Source organism: Pongo abelii, chromosome 20, assembly GCF_028885655.2.
Source record: "Pongo abelii isolate AG06213 chromosome 20, NHGRI_mPonAbe1-v2.0_pri, whole genome shotgun sequence".
In the NCBI taxonomy this organism is placed as follows: Eukaryota; Metazoa; Chordata; class Mammalia; order Primates; family Hominidae; genus Pongo; species Pongo abelii.
The window spans coordinates 8,413,063-8,440,807 of NC_072005.2; the positions used below are offsets into that span (position 1 = coordinate 8,413,063).

General features: G+C 51.5%; 1 protein-coding gene across 7 annotated transcripts; it reads left to right on the forward strand.

The window, feature by feature from the left end:
• The first annotated feature begins 167 nt into the window (after nt 1-167).
• Nucleotides 168-27,070, forward strand: MARCHF2 (membrane associated ring-CH-type finger 2). Of its 7 annotated transcripts, none has more exons than XM_054539549.2 (6): nt 168-299; nt 5,424-5,695; nt 8,143-8,370; nt 14,440-14,635; nt 18,463-18,672; nt 26,435-27,070. In XM_054539549.2, exons 3-6 carry the CDS (start codon nt 8,195-8,197, stop codon nt 26,591-26,593), a joined length of 741 nt encoding a protein of 246 aa, XP_054395524.1. In that variant the 5' UTR covers nt 168-299; nt 5,424-5,695; nt 8,143-8,194; the 3' UTR covers nt 26,594-27,070. The 7 variants fall into 7 exon arrangements, with proteins under 7 accessions (XP_054395524.1, XP_063575356.1, XP_024094162.1 ...); XM_063719286.1 differs by lacking the exon at nt 26,435-27,070 and adding an exon at nt 23,921-24,190; XM_063719289.1 differs by having other exon boundaries at nt 179-673.
• The last annotated feature ends 675 nt before the right edge of the window (nt 27,071-27,745 follow it).

Below are 27,745 nucleotides of genomic sequence, written 5' to 3' on the forward strand. Positions count from 1 at the left end.
CGGAGCCAAGACGCGGCAGGGGTGGAGCCAGCAGCCGCGGCGCAGCGGAGCCTGTGCGGCCCAAGGCGTCCCTGTGGCCTCCGGCCCCGCCTCTTAGGGCGGGACGTGCACGGCGATTGGTGAGTGCAGGCGAGAGGCGGTCGCTATTGGTCCGCGGCGCTGTCGGCTCCGCGGGCGGTGCCCGGACGCAGGTGCCGGCCGGAGCGGAGCTAGTGGCGCCGACGGGCCGGGCCGGGCCGGGACCGGGGCCGAGGCGAACGGAGGGGCCTGTGAGGCCGCCCGGCCCGGCCGCGGATCAGGTAGGCACGGGCCTGCAGGTAGGGCCGGAGGACACCAGTCCGCGGGCCGGCCCCGGGTTCGAGGCCGGAGCTCGGCAGCCAGGCGGGACGGCTGGGCTCGATCCCTTGGCCACAGCCTTCTCGGGGACGCGGGGACTTCAGTTACCGTGTCAAGGCCGGTGGGAGGTCTCCAGGGTCCGGCACACATAGGCGCCCCTCCGAGCCTCGGTTTCCTCACCTGTGAAACTGGGTCATCCCATTGCCAACCTGATGGGGCTTCTGGGAGGATTCAGGAGGTGGCTGGTGCAGAAAACGCCTGACACACAGTAGGCAACTGCTAAGTGGCCAATGCCCTTCCCCAACCTCCTTCTCAGAGCGGCTCTGCCTGCAAAATAGTAAGTTATAATATAATGACCCAGCCACTTTGCACAAAGATGCTCAAACAGGATGCCCTGTGCTATGTGGGTGCTCAAAACGGGGTAGTTAAATGGGCATGTTGAGCTCATTCAGTTCTTTTGAAACCATACTGAGTAGGTGGAAGCACCAGAAATGTCACCTGTTATACAGTTGAGAGAGTCCAGGCTCAAAGAGGTTAAGTGTCTTGCCCAGGGCCACAAGCACATAAGGAGTAGAGCTGGGATTGGAACCTTGCTTCTCATGCAGGGAGGAATGAATGCATAACAACCTCCACATTTACCCTAAAAAATATTAATAGAGCTTTTATTGAGCACTTACTGTGTGTGCCGGGGTTGACTGTGTGACCTCTCATCAACAGCTCTGTAAGCTGACGATAGTAATTATAATAAGAGCTAATAGTTATTAACTTCTTAATTTTTTACTAATTTATGAACTACATATCATTATGACTCCCTGTCTTTTTTTTTTTTTAGACAGAGTCTCTCTCTGTTGCCCAGGCTGGAATGCAGTGGCACGATCTCAGCTCATTGCAACCTCTACCTTCCAGGTTCAAGCGATTCTCCTACCTCACCCCGGTCAAGTAGTTGGGATTACAGGCACCCACCACCGTGCCTGGCCAATTTTTGTCTTTTTAGCAGAAATGGGGTTTCACCATGTTGACCAGGCTGGTCTCGAACTCCTGGCCTCAAGTGATCCACCTTCCTTGAACTCCCAAAGTGCGCAAAGTGCTGGGATTACAGGCGGGAGCCACTGCGCCTGGCCTATAACACTCATTTTAGAGATGAGAATACTGAGGCTGAGAGAGTAAAACAGCTGCCTGAGACCACAATGTAGGGAGTTTTAGGGCCCTCTGATTCCTCTGCCCTCTGTTTCCTACCTTCAGGAAATGGATCCTGGGCAGGTATGGAAAAGACTGGGGGGCCTCAGTGCCACCCTAAACAAGCCTAGCTAAAGGTGAGCTTTACTTGATGAATTCAGCCTGGAGGCTCCTTCTCAGGAGACCCCTCCACAGACAGAGTCCACCAGCTCCATCATTAGAATGAGGCCCAGAGAAGCAAAGTGACTTGAACCAGGACACCCAGCATCGGTGGCAGAGCCAGGAGGGCCAGGAGTTAAAGAACCCAGGTCTCTTGAGGTCCAGAACCACTCCCTGGACTGTTTTAAGTTCAAATTCTAATACTACCCCTTCCTAGCTGTATGACCTTGGGAAAGTAGGTGCCTCTCTCTGAGCTTCAGCCTCTTTCCCCATCATAGGGTGTAATTATTGGTTTGTTGTGAAGACTCAATGAGATCTATCTCCAGGCTGGGTGTGGTGGCTCATGCCTGTAATCCCAACACTTTGAGAGGCCAAGGCGGTCAGATCACTGGAGGCCAGGAATTCAGGACCAGCCTGGGCAACTTGGCAAAACACCATTTCTATAAAAAAATACAAAAATTAGCTGGATGTGGTGGTGTGCAGAGCTACTCAGGAGACTGAAGTGGGAGGATCACCTGAACCTGGGGGTGGTGGAAGCTTCAGTAAGCTGTGATTACTACACTGCCCTCCAGCCTTTTGGGTGACAGACTGAGACCCTGCCTCAAAAAAAAAAAACAAAAAACAGACAAAAGAAAGTAAAGAAATAGGCCAGGTGCAGTGATTCATGCCTGTAATCCCAGCACTTTGGGAAGCCAAGGCGGGTGGATCACCTGAGATAAGGAGTTCGAGACCATCCTGGCCAACATGGTGAAACCCCGTCTCTACTAAAAATACAAATAATTAGCCAGCCGTGGGTGGAGGGCACCGGTAATCCCAGCTACTCTGGCAGTTGAGGCAGGAAAATCGCTTGAACCTGGGAGGCGGAGGTTGCAGAGAGCCGAGGTGGTGCCATTGCTCTCCACCCTGGGAAACAAGAGTGAAACTCCATCTAAAAAAAAAAAAAAAAAAAAAAAAAACCAGACAAAAGAAAGAAGAGAAATAAATCTCCTGGGCACTGGGCCAAGTTTGCTGGAGCCATCGGATCACTCTCCCATTTCAGCAGCCTCAGAGCTGAGTCCGACTTGCAGTCACCCTCTCTTCGTGTCCAGCCTCAAGTTTGGCCTCTTCCAGGCCTGGGCCTCTGTGGTTTGAGTGGACCTCTAGCCTCTAAATATCTCTGATGCCCACCACAGGGGCTGGCCGACCAGGATCGGAGGGTCGAGAGATGTGGCTCTCTCATGCTGTTCTTAAATGGAGTGAGGATTGAGAAATGACTGCAACATGGCCTGGCACGGTGGCTCACACCTGTAATCCCAGCACTTTAGGAGGCTGAGGTGGGCAGATCACGAGGTCAGGAGTTCGAGACTGGCCTGGCCAACATGGTGAAACCCTGTCTCTACTAAAAATACAAAAATTAGACGGGTATGGTGGTGGGTGCCTGTAATCCCAGCTACTCGAGAGGCTGAGGCAGGAGAATCCCTTGAACTCAGGAGGTGGAGGTTGCAGTGAGCTGAGATCGGCCACTGTGCTCCAGCCTGGGTGACAGAGCGAGACTCTGTCTCAAAAAAAAAAAAGACTGTAGCAGCAACCAGAAATGCAGCAGCTCTGGGCTAGACAGAGGGCCAGGTGCTGGGGACAGCAGGAGGCAATCTGACAGGGTCTCTTTTTTACAGAATTCACAGCAGGGTAGGACAACAGACATGGCTAAATACGTAGATGAATAAGTAGAATGTTTCAGACAGGGACACATGCCACGAGTGGAATCAAGTGGACCCCATTGGCACTTGTTTGATTGATTGAGACAGTGTCTTGCTCTGTGGCCCAGGCTGGAGTGCAGTTGTGCGATCATGGCTCACTGCAGCCTCAACCTTCTGGGTTCAAGCGATTCTCCCACCTCAGCCTTCTGAGTAGCTGGGATTACAGGTGCACACCACCACACCCGGCTCATTTTTGTATTTTTTGTAGAGACGGGGTCTTGGTATGTTGCCCAGGCTTCTCTCAAACTCCTGGGCTCAAGCGATCCTCCCACCTCAGCCTCCCAAAGTGTTGGGATTACAGGCGTGAGCCAATGCGCCGGGCCCCAGACAGCATTGTCGAGAAGGCTTCTCCAGGAAGATGACCTTTGAAGGAGACACTTATAACAACTGTTTCGAGTTCAGTGAGATGATGACTATGTATGGGGATTGCTTGGCATGGTATCTGGTTCTTAATAGATAGAAGCTGCTAGTATAATTTTGGTAGTTTGCAGGCCTTGCATTAGCAGATTTACCTGTGTGGTTTTTTTTTTCTCCCTGATAGAAGAACTATTAGAACACCATATGCAGGAGCTGGGATAGTTCCTGTAATATCCAGTTATTTGCAGAAATGTAAAGACCAGGCCAGGGGTGGTGGCTCAAGCCTGTAATCCCAGCACTTTGGGAGGCCGAGGCGGGCAGATCACTTGAGGTCAGCAGTTGGAGATCAGCCTGGCCAACATGGTGAAACCCTGTCTCTATTAAAAATACAAAAACGAGCTGGGTGTGGTGACACATAGCTGTAGTCCCAGCTACTCGAGAGGCTGAAGCAGGAGAATCGCTTGAACCCAGGAGGCTGAGGTTGCAGTAAGCTGAGATCACACCACTGCATTCCAGCCTGGGTAACAGAGTGAGACCCTGTCTTTTTTTTTTGGTGGGGGGATGAAGTCTCGCTGTCACCGAGGCTGGAGTGCAGTGGCGTGATCTTGGCTCACTGCAAACTCCATCTCTCAGGTTTAAGTGATTCTCCTGCCTCAGCCTCCCAAGTAGCTGGGATTACAGTTGCCCGCCACCATGCCCAAGTAATTTTTGTACTTCTAGTAGAGATGGGGTTTTGCCATGTTGGCCAGGCTGGTCTCGAACTCCTGACTTCAGGTGACCCACCTGCCTCGGCCTCCCAAAGTGCTGGGATTATAGGCATGAGCCACCGCGCCAGGCTAATACCCTGTCTTTTTTTTTTTTTTTTTTTTTTTTTGAGAAAGAATTTCACTCTTGTTGCCCAGGCTGGAGTGCAATGGCCTGATCTCGGCTCACTGCAACCTCTGCCTCCCAGGTTCAAGCGATTCTCCTGTCTCAGCCTCCCGAGTAGCTGGGATTACAGGCATGCGCCAACACGCCTGGCTAATTTTTTTGTATTTTTAGTAGACACGGGGTTTCTCCATGTGGTCAGCCTCGTCTTGAACTCCTGACCTCAGGTGATCTGCCCACCTCGGCCTCCCAAAGTGCTGGGATTACATGCGTGAGCCACCACGCCCGGCCAAGACCCTGTCTTAAAAAAAAAGAAATGTAAGGACCTATCCTCAGAGGGGCTGGGCTGGAGGAAAGGACTCGCCTCTGCCTGCTTTCCCGTAGAGAGCCCAGCCGCTTCCCCTTTGGCCTCTGAGCTTAAGGTTCTGGTTGTAGGGACTTGGGAGGGACAGCAGCAGGCACCCTGTGTCAGGCCCGGCCACTGCCCTGTGGGTGTTATCTCAGGCCTGCAAGTCTTCCTTTTGGGTCCCTGCCTTTGGGCAATACTTGCTTATCTGGCCTGCAGAGGCCTGACTGATGCTCAGAAGAACATGTGAGGCCAGGAGGCTGCTGGCTGAGCTGTTCAGAGGGCATTTATCCAGCAGTGAACTGTCCTAGCGCAAGAGTTAGTAATTGCTGCCCTGTTCCTTCACCTCCCCACTTTGGGGCTCAGATTTGGTTTATTTATTTATTTATTTATTTATTTTTGTTGTTTTTTTAAATTTTTTTTTGCTTTCTTTTGTTTTGTTTTAGAGACTGGAGACTGGGTCTTGCTCTGTCACCCAGGCTGGAGTGCAGTGGTGTGATCATAGCTCACTACAGCCTTGAACTCCTGGGCTCAAGAGGTTGAGGCTCCCTCCTCAGCCTCCCAAGTAGCTGGGACTACAGGCTTTCAGCACCATGCCTGGCTAATTAAAAAAAAACCTTCAGAGAGATAGGGTCTCTCTATGTTGCCCTAGCTCGTCTCAAACTCCTGGCCTCAAGTGATCCTCCTGCTTGGACCTCCCAAAGCGCTGGGATTACAGGTATGAACAACTTCCCCTGGCCCAGGACTCGGATTTTGATTGGCAGTTTAAAAGCTGACTTGCCGTGGGGGTGGGAATGCTTCACTGAGTACTTGATTGCCTCTCTGGCTTGGACTTTCTGAACACTTTAGGGGCTGCAGGGGTTCTGGACATTGTAGCTCTTGGGGATTGGAAACGCTGGGGACAGAGATCCTTGGCTCCAGGGCACCTGTATTGGCTTCAAGGAGGTCTCCAGAAAGGGCCCTTGCTTCTTCAATGAAATTCTCGGCCGGGCCGGGTGCAGTGGCTCACACCTGTAATCCCAGCACTTTGGGAGTCCGAGGCAGATGGATCACCTGAAGTCAGGAGTTTGAGACCAGCCTGGCCAACATGGTGAAACCCCATCTCTACTAAAAATACAAAAATTAGCCGGGCGTGGTGGCTCATGTCTGTAATCTCAGCACTCTGGGAGGCCGAGGCGGGCGGATCACGAGGTCAAGAGATCGAAACCATCCTGGCCAAAATGGTGCAACCCCATCTCTACTAAAAATACAAAAATTAGCTGGGCGTGGTGGCGCACACCTGTAGTCTCAGCTACTAAGGAGGCTGAGGTAGGAGAATCATTTGAACCCAGGAGGCGGAGGTTGCAGTGAGCCAAGATCGCGCCATTGCACTCCAGCCTGGGCAACAGAGCCGGACTCCGTCTCAAAAAATAAATAAATAAAATACAACAAAAATAAAAATAATTGCCGGGCACGATGGCTCACGCCTGTAATCCCAGCACTTTGGGAGGCTGAGGTAGGAGAATGGCGTGAACCCGGGAGGTGGAGCTTGCAGTGAGCTGAGATCTCGCCACTGCACTCCAGCCTGGGCAACAGAGCAAGACTCCATCTCAAAAAAAAAAAAAAAATTAGCTGGGTGTGTTGGTGGGCCCCTGTAATCCCAGCTACTTGGGAGGCTGAGGCAGGAGAATCGCTTGAACCCATAAGGTGGAGGTTGCAGTGAGCCGAGATCATGCCATTGCACTCCAGCCTGGGTGACAAGAGTGAAACTCCATCTCAAAAAATAAATAAATAAATATAAATAAAAATACAAAAATTAGCCAGGCATGGTGGTGCACGCCTGTAGTCCCAGCTACTTGGGGGGCTGAGGCAGAAGAATCGCTTGAACCCAGGAGGTGGAGGTTGCAGTGAGCCAAGATCGTGCCACTGCACTCCAGCCTGGGTGACACAGCGAAACTATGTTTCAAAAAAAAAAAAAAAAAAAGGTCCTGATACCATATCTGAAAAGGTGATATTAGTTGAAAGGTGGTCCTGGCCCTGGAGGCTTTGAGGGTAAGAGCAGGCCTAGCTTTTCTTGTCTTCTCTTTTTTAGAGACAGGGTCTCACTCTGTGGCACAGGCAGGGGTGCAGTAAGCACCGTCATAGCTCACTTGCAGCCTCAAACTCCTGGGCTCAAGTCATCCTCCCACCTCAGCCTCACAAGTGGCTGGGACTATAGGCCTGTGCTACCATGTCTGGCTAATATTTTTGGTTTTCTTTTGTAGAGCCAGGGTTTCACCATGTTGCCCAGGCTGGTCTCAAACTCCTGAGCTCAGGCAATCGGAGGCAGGCGGATTGACTTGAATCCAAAGTGCTGGGATTACAGGTGTGAGCCATTGCTCCCGGCCTAATTTTCTTATTTTTTTTAAAGATAGAGTCTTGATGTGTTGCCTAGGCTGGTCTCCTGGGGCTCAAACAATCCTCCTACTTTGGCTTCCAAAGCACTGGGATTATAGACATGAGCCACCACACCTGGCCAGGCCTAGCTTTCCTGTTTTTTTGGTTTTGTTTTTTTTTGAGACAGAGTCTTGCTCTGTCGCCCAGGCTGGAGTGCAGTGGCGTGATCTCAGCTCACTGCAACCTCCCCCTCCCGGGTTCAAGAGATTGTCGTGCCTCAGCCTCCCAAGTAGCTGGGACTACAGGTGCGTGCCACCACGCCCAGCTAATTTTTTGTATTTTTAGTAGAGACGGGGTTTCACTGTGTTAGCCGGAATGGGAAACCTAGCTTTTCTTTTTTTTTCACTTTTTTCTTTTTTTTTGTATTTTTCGTAGAGATGGTGTTTCACCATGTTGGCCAGGATGGTCTCTATCTCTTGACCTCGTGATCCACCCGCCTCAGCCTCCCAAAGTGCTGGGATTACAGGCGTCAGCCACCACGCCTGGCCAGGGAAGCATAGGTTTTCTTAGGAGAGTGAGAAATAATACAACCCAAGCTCCTGCTGTATACCAGCCTTGTGCTGAGTTACATGCATCGTCTCCTTGAATCCTCACTGGCCCCACAGAGGCCCATTTTACAGATCGTGCAACCTGAGGCCCAGAGATGTAAATGGTCTAGTGGTCCCTACAGCTTTGACAAGAGGGGACTCAAACCTTAGTCCGTCAGGCTCACTAACCTTGCCCCTAACCTCTGCACTGGCCTGTTCCCAGGCTCCTGGGACCATGGGCCTCAGGCCCTGAGGATACGGGGCTCCCTGTGGCCATGACGACGGGTGACTGCTGCCACCTCCCCGGCTCCCTGTGTGACTGCTCCGGCAGCCCTGCCTTCTCCAAGGTCGTGGAGGCTACCGGCCTCGGACCGCCCCAGTATGTGGCACAGGTGACTTCAAGGGATGGCCGGCTCCTCTCCACCGTCATCCGTGCCTTGGACACACCGAGGTGAGTGGTGACCGCGTGGATGTCCTGGCCTTTGTTGCCTCCTCTCTGGGTGCAGTGACTTTCTCCCAGCCTGGGGTCAGAAGTCCAACCATTGACAGAGGGCCAAGCGGGTAAACAGAGAAAGAGACACAAACAGTTATCGCCTTGTGGAAACAGAGGCTTAGCTTTGGCCAGGTCTGATTCTTTAGGAAAAGCTGAAATTCCAGATTATTATGTGAAATCTGAAGGTCAAATGTTGTCAAGTAACACACTTTTGGGAGGCAGGATAGGGGGTAGTCAGGAGTGCAGGCTGTGGGCTCAGTGCCTGGGCCCCGACCCTGAGTGGACACCTCCCTCTCTCCCAGAGTGACCTGGGACAAATTACTTCACCACTGTATCTCTCTTTTTTTTTTGAAACAGAGTCTCATTTTGTTGCCCAGGCTGGAGTGCAGTGGCGCAGTCTCAGCTCACTGAAACCTCCGCCTCCCAGGTTCAAGTGATTCTTCTGCCTTAGCCACCCGAGTAGCTGGGATTACAGGCACCCGTCACCACACCTGGCTAGTTTTTGTACTTAGAGCAGAGACGGGGTTTTGCCATGTTGGCCAGGCTGGTCTCGAACTCCTGACCTCAGGTGATCTGCCCATCTCAGCCTCCCAAAGTGCTGGGATTACAAGTGTGAGCCACCGTGCCCAGCCTCTTTTTAAATTTTTTTTTTTTTTTTTTTGAGAGAGCCTCGCTTTGTCACTCAGGCTGGCGTGTCACTCAGGCTGGAGTACAGTGGCGTGATCTTGGCTCACTGCAACCTCCGCCTCCCGGATTCAAGTGATTCTCCTGCCTCAGCCTCCTGAGTACCTGGTTCTACAGGCGCACGCCACCACACCCAGCTAATTTTTGTATTTTTGGTAGAGATGGGGTTTCACCATGTTGGCCAGGCTGATCTTGATCTCTTGACCTCGTGATCCACCCACCTCAGCCTCCCAAAGTGTTGTGATTACAGGCGTGAGCCACCGTGCCTGACCCCCCTTTTTTTTTTTTTTTTTTTGAGGCAGACAGAGTCTTGCTATGTCGCCCAGGCTGGAGTGCAATGGCACAATGTTGGATCACTGCAACCTCCGCCTCCTGGGCTCAAGGGATTCTCCTGCCTCAGTCTCCTGTGTAGCTGGGATTACAGGAGGGAGCCACCGCACCTGGTTACTTTTTGTATTTTTAGTAGACATGGTGAGCCACTGCACCCGGCCCCCATTTCCTTCTAATCTGTATTTTTTGCATTATTTCCCTGCCAAAATTTCATGAGCAAAGCCCATTTCCCTAGCGCAGCATCTGAGGCGGGCAGTGCACACAGCACAGCAGCCTAGGGTACTCTGCCCTGGAGTCAGACTTCCCGGGTCCCAGTCCCAGCTGCATGGACTCCTGACTGCAAGTTTGCAGAAATGAGTTCACTCCTCCTGGCCTCCGTTTTCTCATATGTAAGATGGAAGCAAAAATAGCACCTGATGGCCAGGCACGGTGGCTCCCGCCTGTAATCCCAGCACTCTGGGAGGCCGAGGCGGGTGGATCGCTTGAGCTCAGGAGTTTGAGACCAGCCTAGGCAACATAGGGACACCCCGTCTCTACTAAAAAAAAAAAAAAATACAAAAAATTAGCCAAGAGTGGTGGCATGCACCTGTAGTCTCAGCTACTCAGGAAGCTGAGGTGGGAGAATCGCTTGAGCCTGGGAGGTCAAGGCTGCAGTGAACCGTGATCACATCACTGCACTCCAGCCTGGGTGACAGGGTAGACTCTATCTCAAAAAAAAGAAAAAAGAAAAAGCACCTTCCTTATAGAATGAGACAGACTAATCCAGATGTTGCTCTTAGAATAGTGCCTGGTACGGCCGGGCGCGGTGGCTCACGCCTGTAATCCCAGCACTTTGGGAGGCCAAGGCGGGCAGATCACGAGGTCAGGAGATCGAGACCATCCTGGCTAACACGGTGAAACCCCGTCTCTACTAAAGATACAAAAAATTAGCCAGGCGCTGTGGCCGGTGCCTGTAGTCCCAGCTACTCGGGAGGCTGAGGCAGGAGAATGGCATGAACCCGGGAGGCGGAGCTTGCAGTGAGCCAAGATCGCGCCACTGCACTCCAGCCTGGGCGACAGAGCGAGACGCAGTCTCAAAAAAAAAAAAAAAAGAATAAAAGAATAGTGCCTGGTACATAGTAAGTGCTCAACAAATATTAAGGCTTTTTTTTCCTCTCTTCTCTGAATTTGTTTTTTTGTTTTGTTTTGTTGTTTTGGAGACAGAGTCTCACTTTGTCACCCATGCTGGAGTGCAGTGGCATGATCTCAGCTCACTGCAACCTCTGCCTCCTGGGTTCAAGAGATTCTCCTGCCTCAGCCTCCCAAGTAGCTGGGATTTACAGCCCCCCCCACCGCCCCAACCATGCCCGACTAATTTTTGTATTTTTTTAGTAGAGACGGGGTTTCACCATGTTGGTCAGGCTGGTCGCCTGACCTGAGATGACCCACCCGCCTCGGCCTCCCAAAGTGTTGGGATTACAGGCGTGAGCCACTGTGCCTGGCCTCTTCTCTGAATTTGCTCTCCCAAACTTTTTCACAGTTTCCCAGAACAAGCTCCAAACTGATGTGATTCTTCCTCAAGATTCTCGTCACTTCTGTTTCCCTGGGTTGGTTTCCGGACAAGGGGTTCCTTTTTTGTTAACTTTGTTTGTGTGTGTACTGGGGGGAGGGTGGGATCAGGGTATGGGTTCAGAAAGGAGGCAGGCAGGCATGCCCTTTTGCCATTGCAGGAGGAAATAGCAGTCCAGGGACAGGACTGTGGAGAAAGCAGCCATGAGCAGCCTGTTGGGCTCTTTTTAAAGCAGCCCAACCCCACCCCGCAGCATGAGAATCTGATAAAAGGATAGAAAACAGTCATTTCCAGGCAGGCATGGCTGCTCATGCCTGTAGTCCCAGCACTTTGGAAGTCCAAGGCTGAAGGATTGCTTGAGCCCAGGAGCTCAAGACCAGCCTGGTCAACATAGTGAGACCCCCCTCTCTAGAAAAAGTTAAAAAATATTAGCTGTGTGGCATGGTGCCACCTGTAGTCCCAGCTACTCGGGAGACTGAGGCAGGAGGATCGCTTGAGCCAGGGAATCCGAGGCTGCAGTGAGCTGTGATCGTACCACCGCACTCCAGCCTGGGCAACAGAGCCAGACCTTGTCTCAAAAAAGAAAAGAAGGCCTGGCATGATTACAGGCTTACGCCTGTAATCCAAGCACTTTGAGAGGCTGAGGCAGGTGGATCATTTGAGGTCAGGGGTTCAAGACCAGTGTGGCCAACATGGTGAAACCCCGTCTCTATTAAAAATACAAAAATTAGCCAAGCATAGTGGCACGTGCCTGTTGTCCCAGGTACTCAGGAGACTGAGGCAGGAGGATAGCTTGAACCCAGGAGGCAGAGGTTGCAGTGAGCTGAGATTGCACCACTGCACTCCAGCCTGGGTGACTCAAAAAAAAAAAAAGAAAAAGAAAAAAGAATACAGTCTCTCCGAGAGGAAATTGGCGTTGTCTGGAAAATAGCTCTTCTTTGTGCGACCTCACAGTCTGCCTTCTGGCCAGAAATGTTTGGGAAACAGTGACTCATGGCTGTTTGGCCTCTGGGCCACGCCCCCTGCCTCCTGAGCTGCGCCGGGAAAGACCAGGCATCCCCAGAGACTGGGCCAGGGCTGGAGACTTTTCCGAGGCAGCTTTCTGCAGATGCTTTTTATTTCTGTTTCCCTCTCACAAGGGCAGAGGAGCAGGTGAGCACTTCTCTCTGGACGCACAGGTTTCTCAGGTAGCATGGGCTTCAGGTGTGATTAGATCCAGGGGCCCGCAAAGATGTCCTTAAGAATCTACCTTTCCCAGGCCGGGCGTGGTGGCTCATGCTTGTAATCCCAGCACTTTGGGAGGCCGAGGTGGGTGGATCACGAGGTCAGGAGATCGAGACCGTCCTGGCTAACACGGTGAAACCCCGTCTCTACTAAAAATACAAAAAATTAGCCGGGCGTGGTGGCTGGCGCCTGTAGTCCCAGCTACTCGGGAGGCTGAGGCAGGAGAATGGCGTGAACCTGGGAGGTGGAGCTTGCAGTGAGCCGAGATAGTGCCACTGCACTCCAGCCTGGGCGACAGAGCAAGACTCTGTCTCAAAAAAAAAAAAAAAAAGAATCTACCTTTCCTTGTCTCTTGGCTCGGCTCTCCTCTGTGCTGGCATCATTCACAGGCTCCACACAGAGACTAGGCAGCTGCAGGAGCTCCAGGCTTCTGTCAGCCTTGTGGCCTACAGTTCTGGAGTTTACGGGGAAACAAAGAATTTTAGGAATAGATTATCGGTGACTCTGATGGTATCATACAAGCCTGAGTTGGTAGCCATGAGCAGGGATGCGTGCTGTTCTATTTTCTTTTTCTTTTTTTCAAATGGTCTCACTCTGTTGTCCAAGCTGGAGTGCAGTGGTACAATTATGGGTCATTGGAGCTTTGAACCTCTGGGCACAAGTGATCCTCCCGCCTCAGCCTCCCAAGTAGCTGGGACCGCAACATGCACCACCACGCCAAGCTAAGTCTTTAAAAAAAATTTTGGGGCCGGGCATGGTGGCTCACGCCTGTAATCCCAGCACTTTGGGAGGCTGAGGCGGGTGGATCACGAGGTCAGGAGATCGAGACCAGCCTGGCCAACATGGTGAAACCCCATCTCTACTAAAATACAGAAAAAAAAAAAATTAGCTGGGCGTGGTGGCATGTGCCTATAGTCTCAGCTACTTAGGAGTCTGAGGTGGGAGAATCGCTTGAACCTGGGAGGCGGAGGTTGCAGTGAGCTGATATCACACCACTGCACTCCAGCCTGATGACAGAGCGAGACTCCGTCTCAAAAAAAAAAAAAAGAAAATTTTTTTTTTATAGAGATGAGATCTCACTATGTTGCCCACACTGGCCTTGAACTCCTCGGCTCAAGTGATCCTCCCGCTTCAGCCTTCCAAAGTGCTAGAATGACAAGCACGAGCTACTGCTCCCGGCCTGGTGTTCTGACTGGTCCAGTGTGAGGCCTGAGGTCATGAGGAGTGTTGTCTTCTCTGCCCTAGTCCTTGAGGATTTTTTTTTTTTTTTGAGGTGGAGCCTCGCTTTGTTGCCCCGGCTGGAGTGCAGTGGTGTAATCTCGGCTCACTGTAACCTCTGCCTTCCAGGCTCAAGTGATTCTCCTGCCTCAGCCTCCCCAGTAGCTGGGATTACAGGCACCTACCACCACGCCCAGCTAATTTTTGTTATTTTTAGTAGAGATGGGGTTTCACCATGTTGGCCAGGCTGGTCTCGAATTCCCGACCTTGTGATCCTCCTGCCTCGGCCTCCCAAAGTACTGGGATTATAGGAATGAGCCACCTCACCCAGCCGGTCTTTGAGGATTAACAGTCGAGGGTTGGGGGCCAGGCGCGGTGTCTCACGCCTGTAATCCCAGCATTTTGGGAGCCTGAGGCAGGCGGATCACAAGGTCAGCAGATTGAGACCATCCTGGCTAACATGGTGAAACCCCGTCTCTACTAAAAATACAAAAACACAATTAGCCGGGCGTGGTGGCGGGTGCCTGTAGTCCCAGCTACTTGGGAGGCTGAGGCGGGAGAATGGCGTGAACCCGGGAGGCGGAGCTTGCAGTGAGCTGAGATTGCGCCACTGCACTCCAGCCTGGGCGACAGAGCGAGACTCCGGTCTCAAAAAAAAAAAAAAAGGAGTTGAGGGTGGGGAAGTTGTGCAGGACAATCAGGTTGGGTATTTTAGGGAAATTTTGAGAGGACATGGGGGGCAGGTATAACAGATGCCCATCCTGGGTCCGAGAGGGTGCTGCAGGGTCCCTGGGAAGGGAACACATCACTCCACCTGTGGGAGTCTGGGAAGGCTTCCCAAGGTTACCTTCCCTGCATCTCCTTCCCAAGGGGAAGAGCATTTGGAGCTGGGCATTGAAGGGTGAGTAGGAGTTCACCAAGTGGCAGCATGGGGTAAGGGTGAGCTTGTGATCCAGTAGGCAGTGAAGCAGGTATAGACAGAAAGCCCAATCATTGCTCATGGGTCCTGTCTCTGTGTCCAGTGACGGTCCCTTCTGCCGGATCTGCCATGAGGGAGCGAACGGGGAGTGCTTGCTGTCCCCGTGTGGCTGCACGGGCACACTGGGTGCCGTGCACAAGAGCTGTCTGGAGAGGTGGCTTTCCTCATCTAACACCAGCTACTGCGAGCTGTGCCACACGGAGTTTGCAGTGGAGAAACGGCCTCGACCCCTCACAGAGGTACCCTTAAGAGTCTGAGACTGCGGTGGGCAGTGGGGAGAGGGCAGACATGGGGGCCAAAGGCAGGAGCTGCCCCGGGCAATCTGGTGGGCTCCATAGGGCAGAACTCCCTACTGCCCCTGTCCACCGGGTAGGTCTGCTGATGGTGTGTCAGAAACCAGGCCTAGGGTTTAAGAGCTCCCAGACCCATTACCCTCTCCCTGTTTTCATTCATTCTTTCTCTTTCTTCTTCTTTCTTCTTCTTCCTTCTCCTTCTTCTTTCTCTTTTTTTTGAGACAGAGTCTAACTCTTGTTGTCCAGGCTGGAGTGCAGTGGTGCGATCTCGGCTCACTGCAACCTCTGCCTCCCAGGTTCAAGCGATTCTTCTGCTTCAGCCTCCCAAGTAGCTGGGATTACAGGCGTGTGCCACCACGCCCAGCTAATTTTCTGTATTTTTAGTAGAGATGGGGTTTCACCATGTTGGCCAGGCTGGTCTCAAACTCCTGACCTCAAGTGATCTGCCCGCCTCAGCCTCCCAAAGTGCTAGGATTACAGGCATGAGCCACTGCGCCCAGCCTGTGTCTTTCATTAGCAGAGATTTCCTGGGCACCTCCAGCATGCCCAGCACTCCGTTAGGCACTGGGGACCCAGCCACCAACAAGACACATAGGGCTGGGCACTCATGGAGATTAAAGTCCAGTAACTTTAATCTGGACTTTGAAGCATTGCTTCTGATATGAGGTTACAGAAAAAAAAAAAAAAATCAACGAAGCAACTGGTTTCTGGGAGCAATAGTGCAATAAGGGAAAAACATGTCACAGGGGGTGGGGCAACTTGGGGTGTCAGGCAAGGCCTCAACAGGAGGTGAAACCTCCAGCTGAGGCCTGAGAGATGAAAAGGAACAAGCTGCCAGGCACAGTGGCTCATGCCTGTAATCCCAGCACTTTGGGAGGCCGAGGCGGGCGGATCACTTGAGGTCAGGAGTTTGAGACCAGCCTCGCCAACATGGTGAAACCCCGTCTCTACTAAAAATACAAAAAAAAAAAAAAAAAATGTCCAGATGCGGTGGCTCACGCCTGTAATCCTAGCACTTTGGGAGGCCAAGGTGCATGGATCACCTGAGGTCAGGAGTTCAAGACCAGCCCTGCCAACATGGCAAAACCCTGTCTCTAGTAGCTATACAAAATTAGCCAGGTGTGGGCCGGGCGCGGTGGCTCACACTTGTAATCTCAGCACTTGGGGAGGCTGAGGCGGGTGGATCACGAGGTCGGGAGATCAAGACTGTCCTGGCTAACGTGGTGAAACCCCATCTCTACTAAAAATACAAAAAATTAGGCGGGCGTGGTTGCAGGTGCCTGTAGTCCCAGCTACTCAGGAGGCTGAGGCAGGAGAATGGCGTGAACCCAGGAGGCGGAGCTTGCAGTGAGCAGAGATCCTGCCACTGCACTCCAGCTTGGGTGACAGAGTGAGACTCTGTCTCAAAAAAAAGAAACAAAATTAGCCAGGTATGGTGGTGGGTGCCTATAATCCCATCCACTAGGGAGGCTGAGGCAGGAGAATTGCTTGAACCCTAGGGAGGCTGAGGCAGGAGAATTGCTTGAACACTAGGCAGGAGAATTGCTTGAACCTGGGAGGCGGAGGTTGCAGTGAGTTGAGACTAAGCCACTGCACTCCAGCCTGGGTGACAGAGCAAAACTCTGTCTCAAACAACAAGAGAAAAGCTGGGTGTGGTGGCGCATGCCTGTAATCCCAGCTACTTGGGTGGCTGAGGCAGGAGAATCACTTAAACCTGGGAGGCGGAGTTTGCAGTGAGTTGAGATAGCGCCACTGCACTCCAGCCTGGGCAACAGAGTGAGACTCTATCTCAAAAAAAAAAAAAAAAAAAAAAAAAAAAAAAAAAAACCAAGGCTGTACGTGGTGGCTCACAATCCCAGCACTTTGGGAGGCAGAGGTGGGTGGATCACCTGAGGTCAGGAGTTCGAGACCAGCCTGGCCAATGTGGTAAAACACCATCTCTACTAAAAATACAAAAATTAGCTGGGCATGGTGGCGGGGGCCTGTGATCCCAGCTTGAACCCGGGAGGTGGAGGTTGCAGTGAGCCAAGATTGCACCACAGCACTCCAGCCTGGGCAACAAGAGCGAAACTCCGTCTCAAAAAACAAAAAACAAAAACCCTAGAAAAGCCCCTGGCCCATCTGAGAGCCAGAGCGTAGGGAGAAAAGTGAGAGGGAGGTCCAGCCCCTTCACACACCCTCCCACACCCACTTTGGTCTCCGTGCTACGGCCACACGGCCCCCTCCCCACGCATCTTGTCTAGCCCGCCTCCCCCTACCCCAGGGCCTTTGAATCTGCCGCCCTGCAGCCTAGAGCCCCATCTCCCCCATTCTTCACGTGGTTCCTTCTGCTCATTCTGTTCTCTTCAATGTCACCTCCTTGGCAAGGCCTTGCCCTATGTGACCATTCACCCATTTCATACCTCCACTGCCAGCATGGGAGGGCAGGGGCCCTTTCTGTCTCACCCACCAGAATTTCATGAATTAAGCCCATTTCTTGGCTGGGTGCGGTAGCTCATGCCTGTAATCCCAGCACTTTGGGAAGCCAAGGTGGGAAGATCACTTGAGGCCAGGAGTTCAAGACCAGCCTGGGCAACACAGCAAGACCCTGTCTCTACAAAAAAATCAAAAAAATAAAAGAACTTATTATTATTATTTTGAGACAGAGTCTTACTCTGTCACCCAGGCTGGAGTGCAGTGGTGCGATCTTGGCTCACTGCAACCTCCGCCTCCCGGGTTCAAGCAATTCTCCTGCCTCAGCCTCCCGAGTAGCTGGGATTATAGGTGCGTGCCACCACGCCTGGCTAATTTTGTATTTTTAGTAGAGACAGGGTTTCTCCATGTTAGCCAGGCTGGTCTTGAACTCCTGGCCTCAAGTGATCTGCCCACTTTGGCCTCCCAAAGTGCTAGGATTACAGATGTGAGCCACCGTGCCAGGGCTTTTTTTTTTTTTTTTTAAAACTCATTTCTTTTGGCCTGTCATCTGGGGGAGGCCAAGTGTAGTAGATTAGTAGCCAAAGACGCTTCAGCCCTGGAGCAAGACTTCCCAGGTTGGAACCCCAGCTTTGTGGACTATGGCTGTGTGAGTTTGCTCACTTGAGTTAATTCCTCTGTGCCTCAGTTTCCCCATCTGTAAAATGGGGGTAAAAGTGCCCAGCACATGGCAGCGCCTGGCTCCTCACGGGCTCAATAAATGTTTGAAAGAAGGAAAGGGCCAGGCGTGGTGGCTCACACCTGTAATCCCAGAATTTTGGAAGGCCGAGGTGGGCAGATCACTTAAGGTCACAAGTTCGAGACCAGCCTGACCAACATGGTGAAACCCCATCTCTACTAAAAATACAAAATTAGCAGGGCGTGGTGACGCTTGCCTATAATTCCAGCTACTCGGGAGGCTGAGGTGGGAGAATCCCTTGAACCTGGGATGTCGAGGTTGCAGTGAGCTGAGATCGTGCCACGGCACTCCAGCCTGGCTGACAGAGCGAGACTCTGTCTCAAAAAATATATATACATACAAAATTAGCCGTGCATGGTGGTGCTTGCCTGTAATCCCAGCTACTCTAGCGGCTGAGACAGGAGAATTGCTTAAACCCAGAAGGTCGAGGTTGCAGTGAGCTGAGATCACGCCATTGCACTCCATCCTGGGCGACAGAGTGAGAATCTGTCTCAAAAAAAAAAAGAAAAAAGAAAAGAAAAAAAGAAGGAAAGGACAGAGGGAGGCCTAGGCCTGGAGGTCCTGACCTCTCCCCCTCAGTAGCCCCTTCTCTGCCCCCTCTCCCCTATCCTCTCCCCTGCAGTGGCTGAAGGACCCGGGGCCGCGGACGGAGAAGCGGACACTGTGCTGCGACATGGTGTGTTTCCTGTTCATCACGCCACTGGCCGCCATCTCAGGCTGGTTGTGCCTGCGCGGGGCCCAGGACCACCTCCGGCTCCACAGCCAGCTGGAGGCTGTGGGTCTCATTGCCCTCACCATCGCCCTCTTCACCATCTATGTCCTCTGGACACTGGTGAGTGGCCGCAATCGCGCAGCATGCATCTCGAGCTCTGCCGCTGGGAGCAGCAGGGCCAAGGATTTGGCCCCTGGTTTGTGGGGTACTGGGCTCCCTGGCTGCCTCTGTCTATGGCCGTGGGTGGAAGAGAGCTTCTGAGGTCACCCTGCCTCTCCAGGAGCTTGAGATTCCAAATGTGACAAAGGTCTAGGGAATCCGTGAGCCAGGTGTGAACCTTGACCTGAGTGCAGGAACCCCCATCCATGAACCCCCAAGATTAGGAGTGGGGCAGAGAGGAGCAAGGGCCTGAGAGAGAGATTGGGGGAGAACAAGATAGTGGGGAAATATATATTGATTTAAGAAATTGAGGCCGGGCATGGTGGTTCACGCCTGTAATCCCAGCACTTTGGGAGGCCAAGGCGGGTGGATCACCTGAGGTAGGGAGTTCAAGACCAGCCTAACCAGCATGAAGAAGCCCCATCTCTACTAAAAATACAAATTAGCCAGGTGTGGTGGCACATGCTTCTAATCCCAGCTACTCAGGAGGCTGAGTCAGGAGAATTGCTTGAACTCGGGAGGCGGAGGTTGCGGTAAGCCGAGATCATGCCATTGCACTCTAGCCTGTGTAAAAAGAGCGAAACTCCATCTCAAAAAAAAAAAAAAGAAAGAAAGAAATTGAAAGGGAAAACCCAGGCACAGTGGCTTACTCCTTTAATCCCAGCACTTTGGGAGGCCAAGGCAGGTGGATCACCTGAGCCCAGGAGTTCAAGACCAGCCTGGCCAACATGGTGAAACCTTGTCTCTACTAAAAATACAAAAATTTAGCTGTGCGTGGTGATGGGTGCCTGTAATCCCAGCTACTCGGGAGGCTGAGGCAGGAGAATCACTTGAACCCGGGAGGCAGAGGTTGCAGTGAGCCGATATTGCGCCACTGCACTCCAGCCTGGGCGACAAGAGCAAAACTCTGTCTCAATAAAAATAAAAACAAAAATAAATTGAAAGGGGAAAGCCAGGTGCGGTGGCTCATGCCTGTAATCCCCATACTTTGGGAGGCTGAGGTGGGCGGATTCCTTGAGGTCAGGAGTTTGAGACCAGCCTGGCCAACATGGTGAAACCCCATCTCTACTAAAAATACAAAAAATTAGCCTGATGTGGTGGCATGTGCCTGTCATCACAGCTACTAGGGAGGTTGAGGCAGGAGCATCGCTTAAACCCAGAAGTCAGAGGTTGCAATGAGCCAAGATCCTGCTACTGTACTCCAGCCTGGGCGACAGAGTGAGATTCTGTCTTTAAAAAAAGAAAAAGAAAGAAGGAAAAGAAAAGAAAGAGAAATTGAAGGGGAAGAGAGAGAGGAACTGAGATGAAAACTGAGTGAAGCCAGGCCCAGTGGTTGTAACAGCTGCAGTCCTAGCACACTGCGAGGCTGAGGCAGGAAGATTGCTTGAAGCAAGGAGGTTCAAGACTAGGATGGGGCAACAAAGCAAGATGCCCATCTCTGTAAAAAATTTAAAAACTAGTGGTGGTGTGCACTTATAGTCTCAGCTACTCTGGAGGCCAAGGTGGGAGGATCTCTTGAGGTTAGGAGTTTGAGACTAGCAGGGCAACTTAGGGAGACCCCCATCTCTACAAAAGGAAAATAATTAGCTGGGCATGGTGGCTTACACCTGTAATCTCAATACTTTAGGAGGCCGAGGTGGGAAAATCCCTTGAGGTAAGGAGTTCAAGACCAGCCTGGGCAACATAGAAAGACCTCGTGGCTACAAAAAATTTTTAAAAATTAGCTGAGTATGGTGGCACATGCCTGTAGTCCCAGCTTCCTGGGAGGCTGAGTCAGGAGGATCACTTGAGCCCAAGAGTTTGAGGCTGCAGTGAGTTGTGATCACACTACTATACTCCACCCTGGGTGACAAAGCAAGACCCAGTATCAAAAAAAGATAAAAAGCCTGGGTGCAGTGCCCCTTGCCTATAATCCCAGTACTTTGGGAGGCTGCAGCAGGAAGATCGTCATAGCCCATGAGTTCAAGATCGGCCTGGGCAAGATGGTGAGACCCCATCTCAAAAAATAATCATAGGGGCTGGGCATGGTGGCTCACGCCTATAATCCCAGCACTTTAGGAGGCTGAGGCAGGCAGATTGCTTGAGCTTATGAGTTCGAGACCAGCCTGGGCAAAGTGGCAAAACCCCATCTCTATAAAAAATACAAGTTTGTTGGCCATGGTGGTGCGTGCCTGCAGTCTCAGCTACTTCGGAGGCTGAGGTGGAGGATCGCTTGAGCACTGGAGGCAGAGGTTGCAGTGAGCCGAGATTGCACCACTGAACTTCAGCCTGGGTGATAGAGCCTGACCTTGTCTCGAAGAAAATAATAATATTAATAAAAGAAAAAGGAAAAAAAAAGGCTGGGTGCAGTGGCTCATGCCTGTAATCCCAGCACTTTGGGAGGCTGAGGGGGGCATATCACTTGAGGTCAGGAGTTCAAGACCAGCCTGAGAAACATGGTGAAACCCCGTTTCTACTAAAAATACAAAAAATTGGCCAGGCATGGTGGCTCACGCCTGTAATCCCAGCACTTTGGGAGGCTGAGGCAGGTGGATCACGAGGTCAGGAGTTCAAGACCAGCCTGACCAACATGGTAAAACCATGTCTCTACTAAAAATACAAAATTAGCTGTGTGTGGTGGTGCGCACCTGTAATCCCAGCTACTCAAGAGGCTGAGGCAGGAGAATCGCTTGAACCTGGGAGGCAGATGTTGCAGTGAGCTGAGATTGCACCATTGCACTCCAGCCTGGGCAACAGAGCAAGACTCCGTCTAAAAAAAAAAAAAAATTAGCCAGGTGTGGTGGCACATGCCAGTAATCCTAGCTACTCGGGATGCTGAGGCACAAGAATCACTTGACTTCGGGAGGTGGAAGTTACAGTGAGCCAAGATCGTGCCACTGCACTCCAGCCTGGGTACCTGAGTGACAGAATAAGACTGTCTCAAAAAAAAAGAAAAGAAAAAAGCCTGAATGAGAGACAGACAGAGACAGACAGAATGATGGGGGTGTGAGGTAGTGTTCTAGGCCTCTGGTAGGCAGCAGAACCCTTGCTTAGAGGCAGAAGTTCCCCCAAATCTCACCCCTCAGACATAACCACTATTGTCCAGCTGTAGGGGAGTCCCTGCCTCACAAAGTATTTTTCAATGAATCTACCAGCATTTTTTTTTTTTTTTTTGAGACGGGGTCTTGCTCTGTCACCCAGGCTAGAGTGCAGTGGCGCAATGTTGGCTCACTGCCATCTCCGCCTCCTGGGCTCAAGCAATTCTCCTGTCTCAGCCTCCTGAGTAGCTAGGATTACAGGCATGCGCCACCACGCCCAGCCAATTTTTATATTTTTAGTAGAGACGGCGTTTCGCCATGTTGGCCAGGCTGGTCTCGAACTCTTGACCTCAGGCATCCGCCCACCTTGATCTCCCAAAGTGCTGAGATTACAAGCATGAGCCATCGCGCCCTGCCCCTACCAGCATATTTTAAAATATGTAAATAGGATGAAATCATAGCTACTGTTTTAGCATCTGCTTGTTTTCATTTTGCTGGTGTTCTTTAAAAAAAAAACCCACACATACAATGAGGCAGCCACCCAGCAGACATTCATTGTATGGGTGGACCATATTTATTTAACAAATCACTTTTGACAGGCACTGGGATTTTTTCCAATGTGTATGTGGTTTTATTTCTACTTCTTCCTTTTTTTTTTCCATTATAAACAGTGCTTTGGGCACTGTCCTTGCAAATGTTTCTTGGGAACTTGCTTGGTCAAAGGATGTGAACCACTGACATTTATTTATTTATTTATTTATTCATTTATTTAGCCGGAGTCTCACTGTGTTGCCCAGGCTGGAGTGCAATGGTGCGATCTCGATTTACTGCAACTTCCGCCTCCCGGGTTCAAGCAGTCCTCGTGCCTCAGCCTCCCGAGTAGCTGGGATTAAGGCATCTGCCACCACGTCTGGCTAATTTTTGTATTTTTAGTAGAGACGAGTTTTCATTATGTTGGCCAGGCTGGTCTCGAACTCCTGGACTCAGGTGATCTGCCCACCTTGGCCTCCCAAAATGCTGGGATTATAGGCATGAGCCATTGCGCTAAACAACATTTATTTTTTATTTATTTATTTTTTTTTTGAGACAGAGTCTTGCTCTGTCACCAGGTTAGAGTGCAGTGACGTGATCTTGGCTCACTGCAACCTCTGCCTCTCAGGTTCAAGCAATTCTCCTGCCTCAGCCTCCCGAGTAGCTGGGACTACAGGTGTGTGCCACCACGCCCAGATAATTTTTTTTATTTTTAGTAGAGACAGGGTTTTACCATGTTGGCCAGGATGGTCTCGATCTCTTGACCTGGTGATCCACCCGCCTCTGCCTCCCAAAGTGCTGGGATTACAGGTGTGAGCCACTACACCGGGCCATTTTTAAATTTTTTTATAGACTAATTTTTAGAGCAATTTTAGGTTCACAGCAAAATTTAGCAGAAAGTACAGAGAGTTCCTGTATATCACCCTGCTCCATACACACACAACCTGCACAGCCTCCCCTGCTATTAACATCGTGTACCCAAGCAGTGCATTTGTTACAATCAGTGAACCTTCATTATCCCTTTAAAGCCGTAGTTCTCATTAGGATTCACTTTTTTTGTTTGTTTGTTTTGAGATGGTATCTCGCCCTGTCTGTCAGACTGGAGTGCAGTGGTGTGATCTCCGCTCACTGCAACCTCTACCTCCTGGGCTCAAGTGATCCTCCCACCTCAGCCCTCCCGAGTAACTAGGACCACAGGTGCCCACTACCACACCTGGCTAATTTTTGTATTTTTTGTAGAGACAGGGTTTTGCTATGTTGTTGTAGCTGGTCTTAAACTCCTGGGCTCAAACCTTGGCTTCCCAAAGTGCTGGGATTATAGGTGTGAGCCACCACACCTGGCCTTTTTGTGTGTGTGTGTGTGTGGCGGGGAGGGGATAGGATTGTTCTTTGTCACCCAGGCTGCAGTGCAGTGTGGCGTGATCATGGCTCACTGCAGCCTCAACCTCCCAGGCTCAGTTGATCCTCCCACCTCAGCTTCCTGAGTAGCTAGTATTACAGGTGTGCGCACCACGCCTGGCTAATTTTTGTATTTTTTTGGTGGAGACGGGGTTTTGCCATGTTGCCCAGGCTGGGAGTTGACTCTTGCTGTTGGACATTTATAAGTTTTGATGAATGTATAATGACATGTATTCACTATTTTTTTTTTTTTTTTGAGACAGAGTCTCACTGTGTGCCAGGCTGGAGTGCAGTGGTGGGATCTTGGCTCACTGCAACTTCCGCCTCCCGGGTTCAAGGTATTCTCCTGCCTCAGCCTCCCGAGTAGCTGGGACTACAGGCCTGTGCCACCACGCCCAGCTAATTTTTGTATTCTTATTGGAGATGGGGTTTCACCTTGTTGGCCAGGATGGTCTCAATCTCTTGACCTCGTGATCTGCCCACCTTGGCCTCCCAAAGGGCTGGGATTACAGGTGTGAGCCACTGCACCCGGCCATATTCACCATTATAATATCAGACAGAGTAGTTTCATTGCCCTAAAAATCCTCTGTGCTCTCTCTATTCATGCCACCCTCCTTTTCCCCAACCCCTATCCACTGCTGATCTTTTTTTTTTTTTTTGAGACGGAGTCTTGGTCTGTCGTCCAGGCTGGAGTGCAGTGGCGCGATCTCGGCTCTCCGCAAGCTCCACCTTCCGGGTTCACGCCAGTCTCCTGCCTCAGCCTCCTGAGTAGCTGGGACTACAGGCGCCTGCCACCGCTACTGGCTAATTTTTTGTATTTTTAGTAGAGATGGGGTTTTACTGTGTTAGCCAGGATGGTCTCGATCTCCTGACCTCATGATCCGCCCGCCTCGGCCTCCCAAAGTGCTGGGATTACAGGCGTGAGCCACCGCGCCCGGCCACTGCTGATCTTTTTACTGTCTCCATCGTTTAGCCTTTTCCAGAATGTCCTATAGTTGGAGGTATTCAGTATGCAGCATCTTCAGGTTGGTTTATTTCATTGAGTGATATGCATTTAAGGTTATTTTTGTGGCTTAAGGGCTTTTTTTTTTTTTTTTTTTTTGAGACAGAGTCTCGCTCTTTCACCCAGGCTGGAGTGAAGTGGCGCGATCTTGGCTTACTGCAGCCTCTGCACCCCTCCCCCGCAGGTTCAAGCGATTCTCTTGCCTCAGCCTCCTGAGTAGCTGGAATTACAGGCACCTGCCACCACGCCTGGCTAATTTTGTATTTTTAATAGAGACAGGATTTTCTCCATGTTGGTCAGGCTGGTCTCGAACTCTGGACCTCAGGTGATCCACCCACCTTGGCCTCCCAAAGTGCTGGGATTACAGGCTTGAGCCACCTTGCCCAGCATTTTTTTTTTGAGACAGGATCTCCCTCTGTTGGATTGCAGTGGCGTGAGCACAGCTTGCTGCAGCGTCAACCTCCAGGGCTCAAATGATTCTCCTACCCCAGCCTCCTAAGTAGGACCACAGGCCTGGGCCACCACACCTGGCTAATTTTTAAATATTTGGTAGAGACAAGGTCTTGCTGTGTTGCCTAGGCTGGTCTCCAACTCCTGAGTTCAAGTGATCCCCCCGCCTCGACCTCCCAAAGTGCTGGGATTACAGGCATGAGCTACCTTACCCAGCTTCATTTCTTTTTAGCACTGAATAATATCTCATTATCTGGAAGCACCACTGTTTATTTATTCATTCACCTATTTTTTTTTTTTTTGAGATGGAGTCTCGGTCTGTCGTCCAGGCTGGAGTGCAGTGGCGTGATCTCGGCTCACTGCAAGCTCCACCTCCCAGCTTCACGCCAGTCTCCTGCCTCAGCCTCCTGAGTAGCTGGGACTACAGGCGCCCGCCACCATGCCCGGCTAATTTTTTGTATTTTTAGTAGAGACGGGGTTTCACTGTGTTAGCCAGGATGGTCTCGATCTCCTGACCTCGTGATCCACCCGCCTCGGTCTCCCAAAGTGCTGGGATTACAGGCGTGAGCCACTGCGCCTGGCCTCACTCACCTATTGAGTGACTTTTTTTTTTGAAACTTTTTTTTTTTTTGCACGTTTTGGTTGCATGTTTTGGCAATTATGTGACTGATTTACATTAAAAAATAATTTTTTTGAGACAGGGTCTCACTCTGTCGCCCAGGCTGGATTGCAGTGACGTGATTTCGGCTCACTGCAGCCCATATCTCCCAGGCTCAAGCGATTCTCCTGCCTCAGCCTCCCAAGTAGCTGGGACTACAGGTCCATGCCACCACGCTGGGCTAATTTTTGTATTTTTAGTAGAGACGGGGTTTTTAGTAGAGACAGGGTTTCTCCATGTTGCCCAGGCTGATCTCGAACTCCTGAGCTCAAGTGATCTTCCCCCCGTGCCCGGGCTCCCAAACTGCTGGGATTACAGGTGTGAGCCACCGCGCCCGGCCTGATTGATTGACATCTAATGCCTTCCAAGAGGCTGTTTCACTCCCTTCTCACTGAGAGGCAGGCAGGAAAGGAGCTCCCCTTTGCTTCCTGCTGGTGTGTGTGGGGTGTATCTTGTCTTTGCAGGACTCTGAAAGCTGGTGGGTGTCACCAGGAGTGTGAATGGGTCTGTGTGTGTGCACTTTGTGGGAGGAATGTTCATAAGCCAGCTCTGCTTCTGGAAGCATGAGCCCCAGCCATGGTTTGGGCCAATGCAGGGGCCACCACGGCGACTTGTTTTCCTCCCTTGCGGGTGGAGGCCTCCGCTCACTGCAGGACTGCCCCGCAGGTCTCCTTCCGCTACCACTGCCAGCTGTACTCCGAGTGGAGAAAGACTAACCAGAAAGTTCGCCTGAAGATCCGGGAGGCGGATAGCCCCGAGGGCCCCCAGCATTCTCCACTGGCGGCTGGACTCCTGAAGAAGGTTGCAGAGGAGACACCAGTATGAACGCTGGGCTCTCCGGATCCTGCAGCAGAGAGGCCAGAGGTAGCTGGCGATACCCTGTCCTGTGGAAGGACTTCCACTTCAACACTTCCCGCACAGCCTAAACGCTTCTTAGGCCAAGAGACACCACGCGGAGCCTAGTCTGTGATCCTGTGTGAAGATATTTTCAGGGGTTTTTTTTTTTTTTTTTTTTTTTTTTGCACATTGTTGTTCATATGGAGGACAGGTGGACATGGTCCTGAGCTCTGGACGGAGCAGGCACCCTGATCTCATTCTGAGGTCCACATGGCACCTTCTGGGCCAGCAGCTGTGGCCGGTGTATCAAGGGCGCCCTTAAAGCTGGAACATTCCAGCAAGCTTCTTGCACTTCTCTGCACCCGGCAGGCCCACTTTCCTGGCACCCTCGACTTTATATAAAATTTGCACTGCGTTTCAAAAACCCACCCCTGAATGAATAAAAGGAGCCCTGGCTGGACAAAATGGACTTGTCAGTTATGTTTCTCAAAGGAGGCCTCCCAGGGAGGGACCACATGGAGGTAAAAAAAAAAACACTGGCGGCCAGCCAGGTGCAGTGGCTCACGCCTGTAATCCCAGCACTTTGGGAGGCTGAGGCGGGTGGATCACAAGGTCAAGAGATGGAGACCATCCTGGCTAACATGGTGAAACCCTGTCTCTACTAAAAATATAAAAATTACTTGGGCGTGGTGGTGTGCGCCTGTAATCCCAGGTGCTGCACAGGAAGCTGAGGCAGGAGAATCGCTTGCATCTGGGAGGTGGAGGTTGCAGTGAGCTGGGATGGCGTCACTGCACTCCAGCCTGGCGACAGAGAGAGACTCCATCTCAAAAACAAAACAAAAAAACACTGGTTGGCCAGGCACAGTGGCTCATGCCTGTAATTCCAGCACTTTGGGAGGCTGAGGCGGGCGGATCACAAGGTCAGGAGTTCGAGACCAGCCTAGCCAATATGGTGAAATCCCATCTCTACTAACAATACAAAAATTAGCCGGGCGTGGTGGCAGATGCCTGTAGTCCCAGCTTCTCGGGAGGCTGAGGCAGGAGAATCGCTTGAACCTGGGAGGCAGGGGTTGCAGTGAGCCAAGATCGCACCATTGCACTCTAGCCTGGGCGAGACAGCGAGACTCTGTCTCAAAAAAA

Bases quoted from the DNA above. Each gene is read 5' to 3' on its own strand.
- MARCHF2 (XM_063719287.1), top strand. From the start codon at position 8,195: ATGACGACGGGTGACTGCTGCCACCTCCCCGGCTCCCTGTGTGACTGC. The intron at 8,371-14,439 runs GTGAGTGGTGAC...CTCTGTGTCCAG, and splicing joins CGTGCCTTGGACACACCGAG to TGACGGTCCCTTCTGCCGGA. The intron at 14,636-18,462 runs GTACCCTTAAGA...TCTCCCCTGCAG, and splicing joins GGCCTCGACCCCTCACAGAG to TGGCTGAAGGACCCGGGGCC.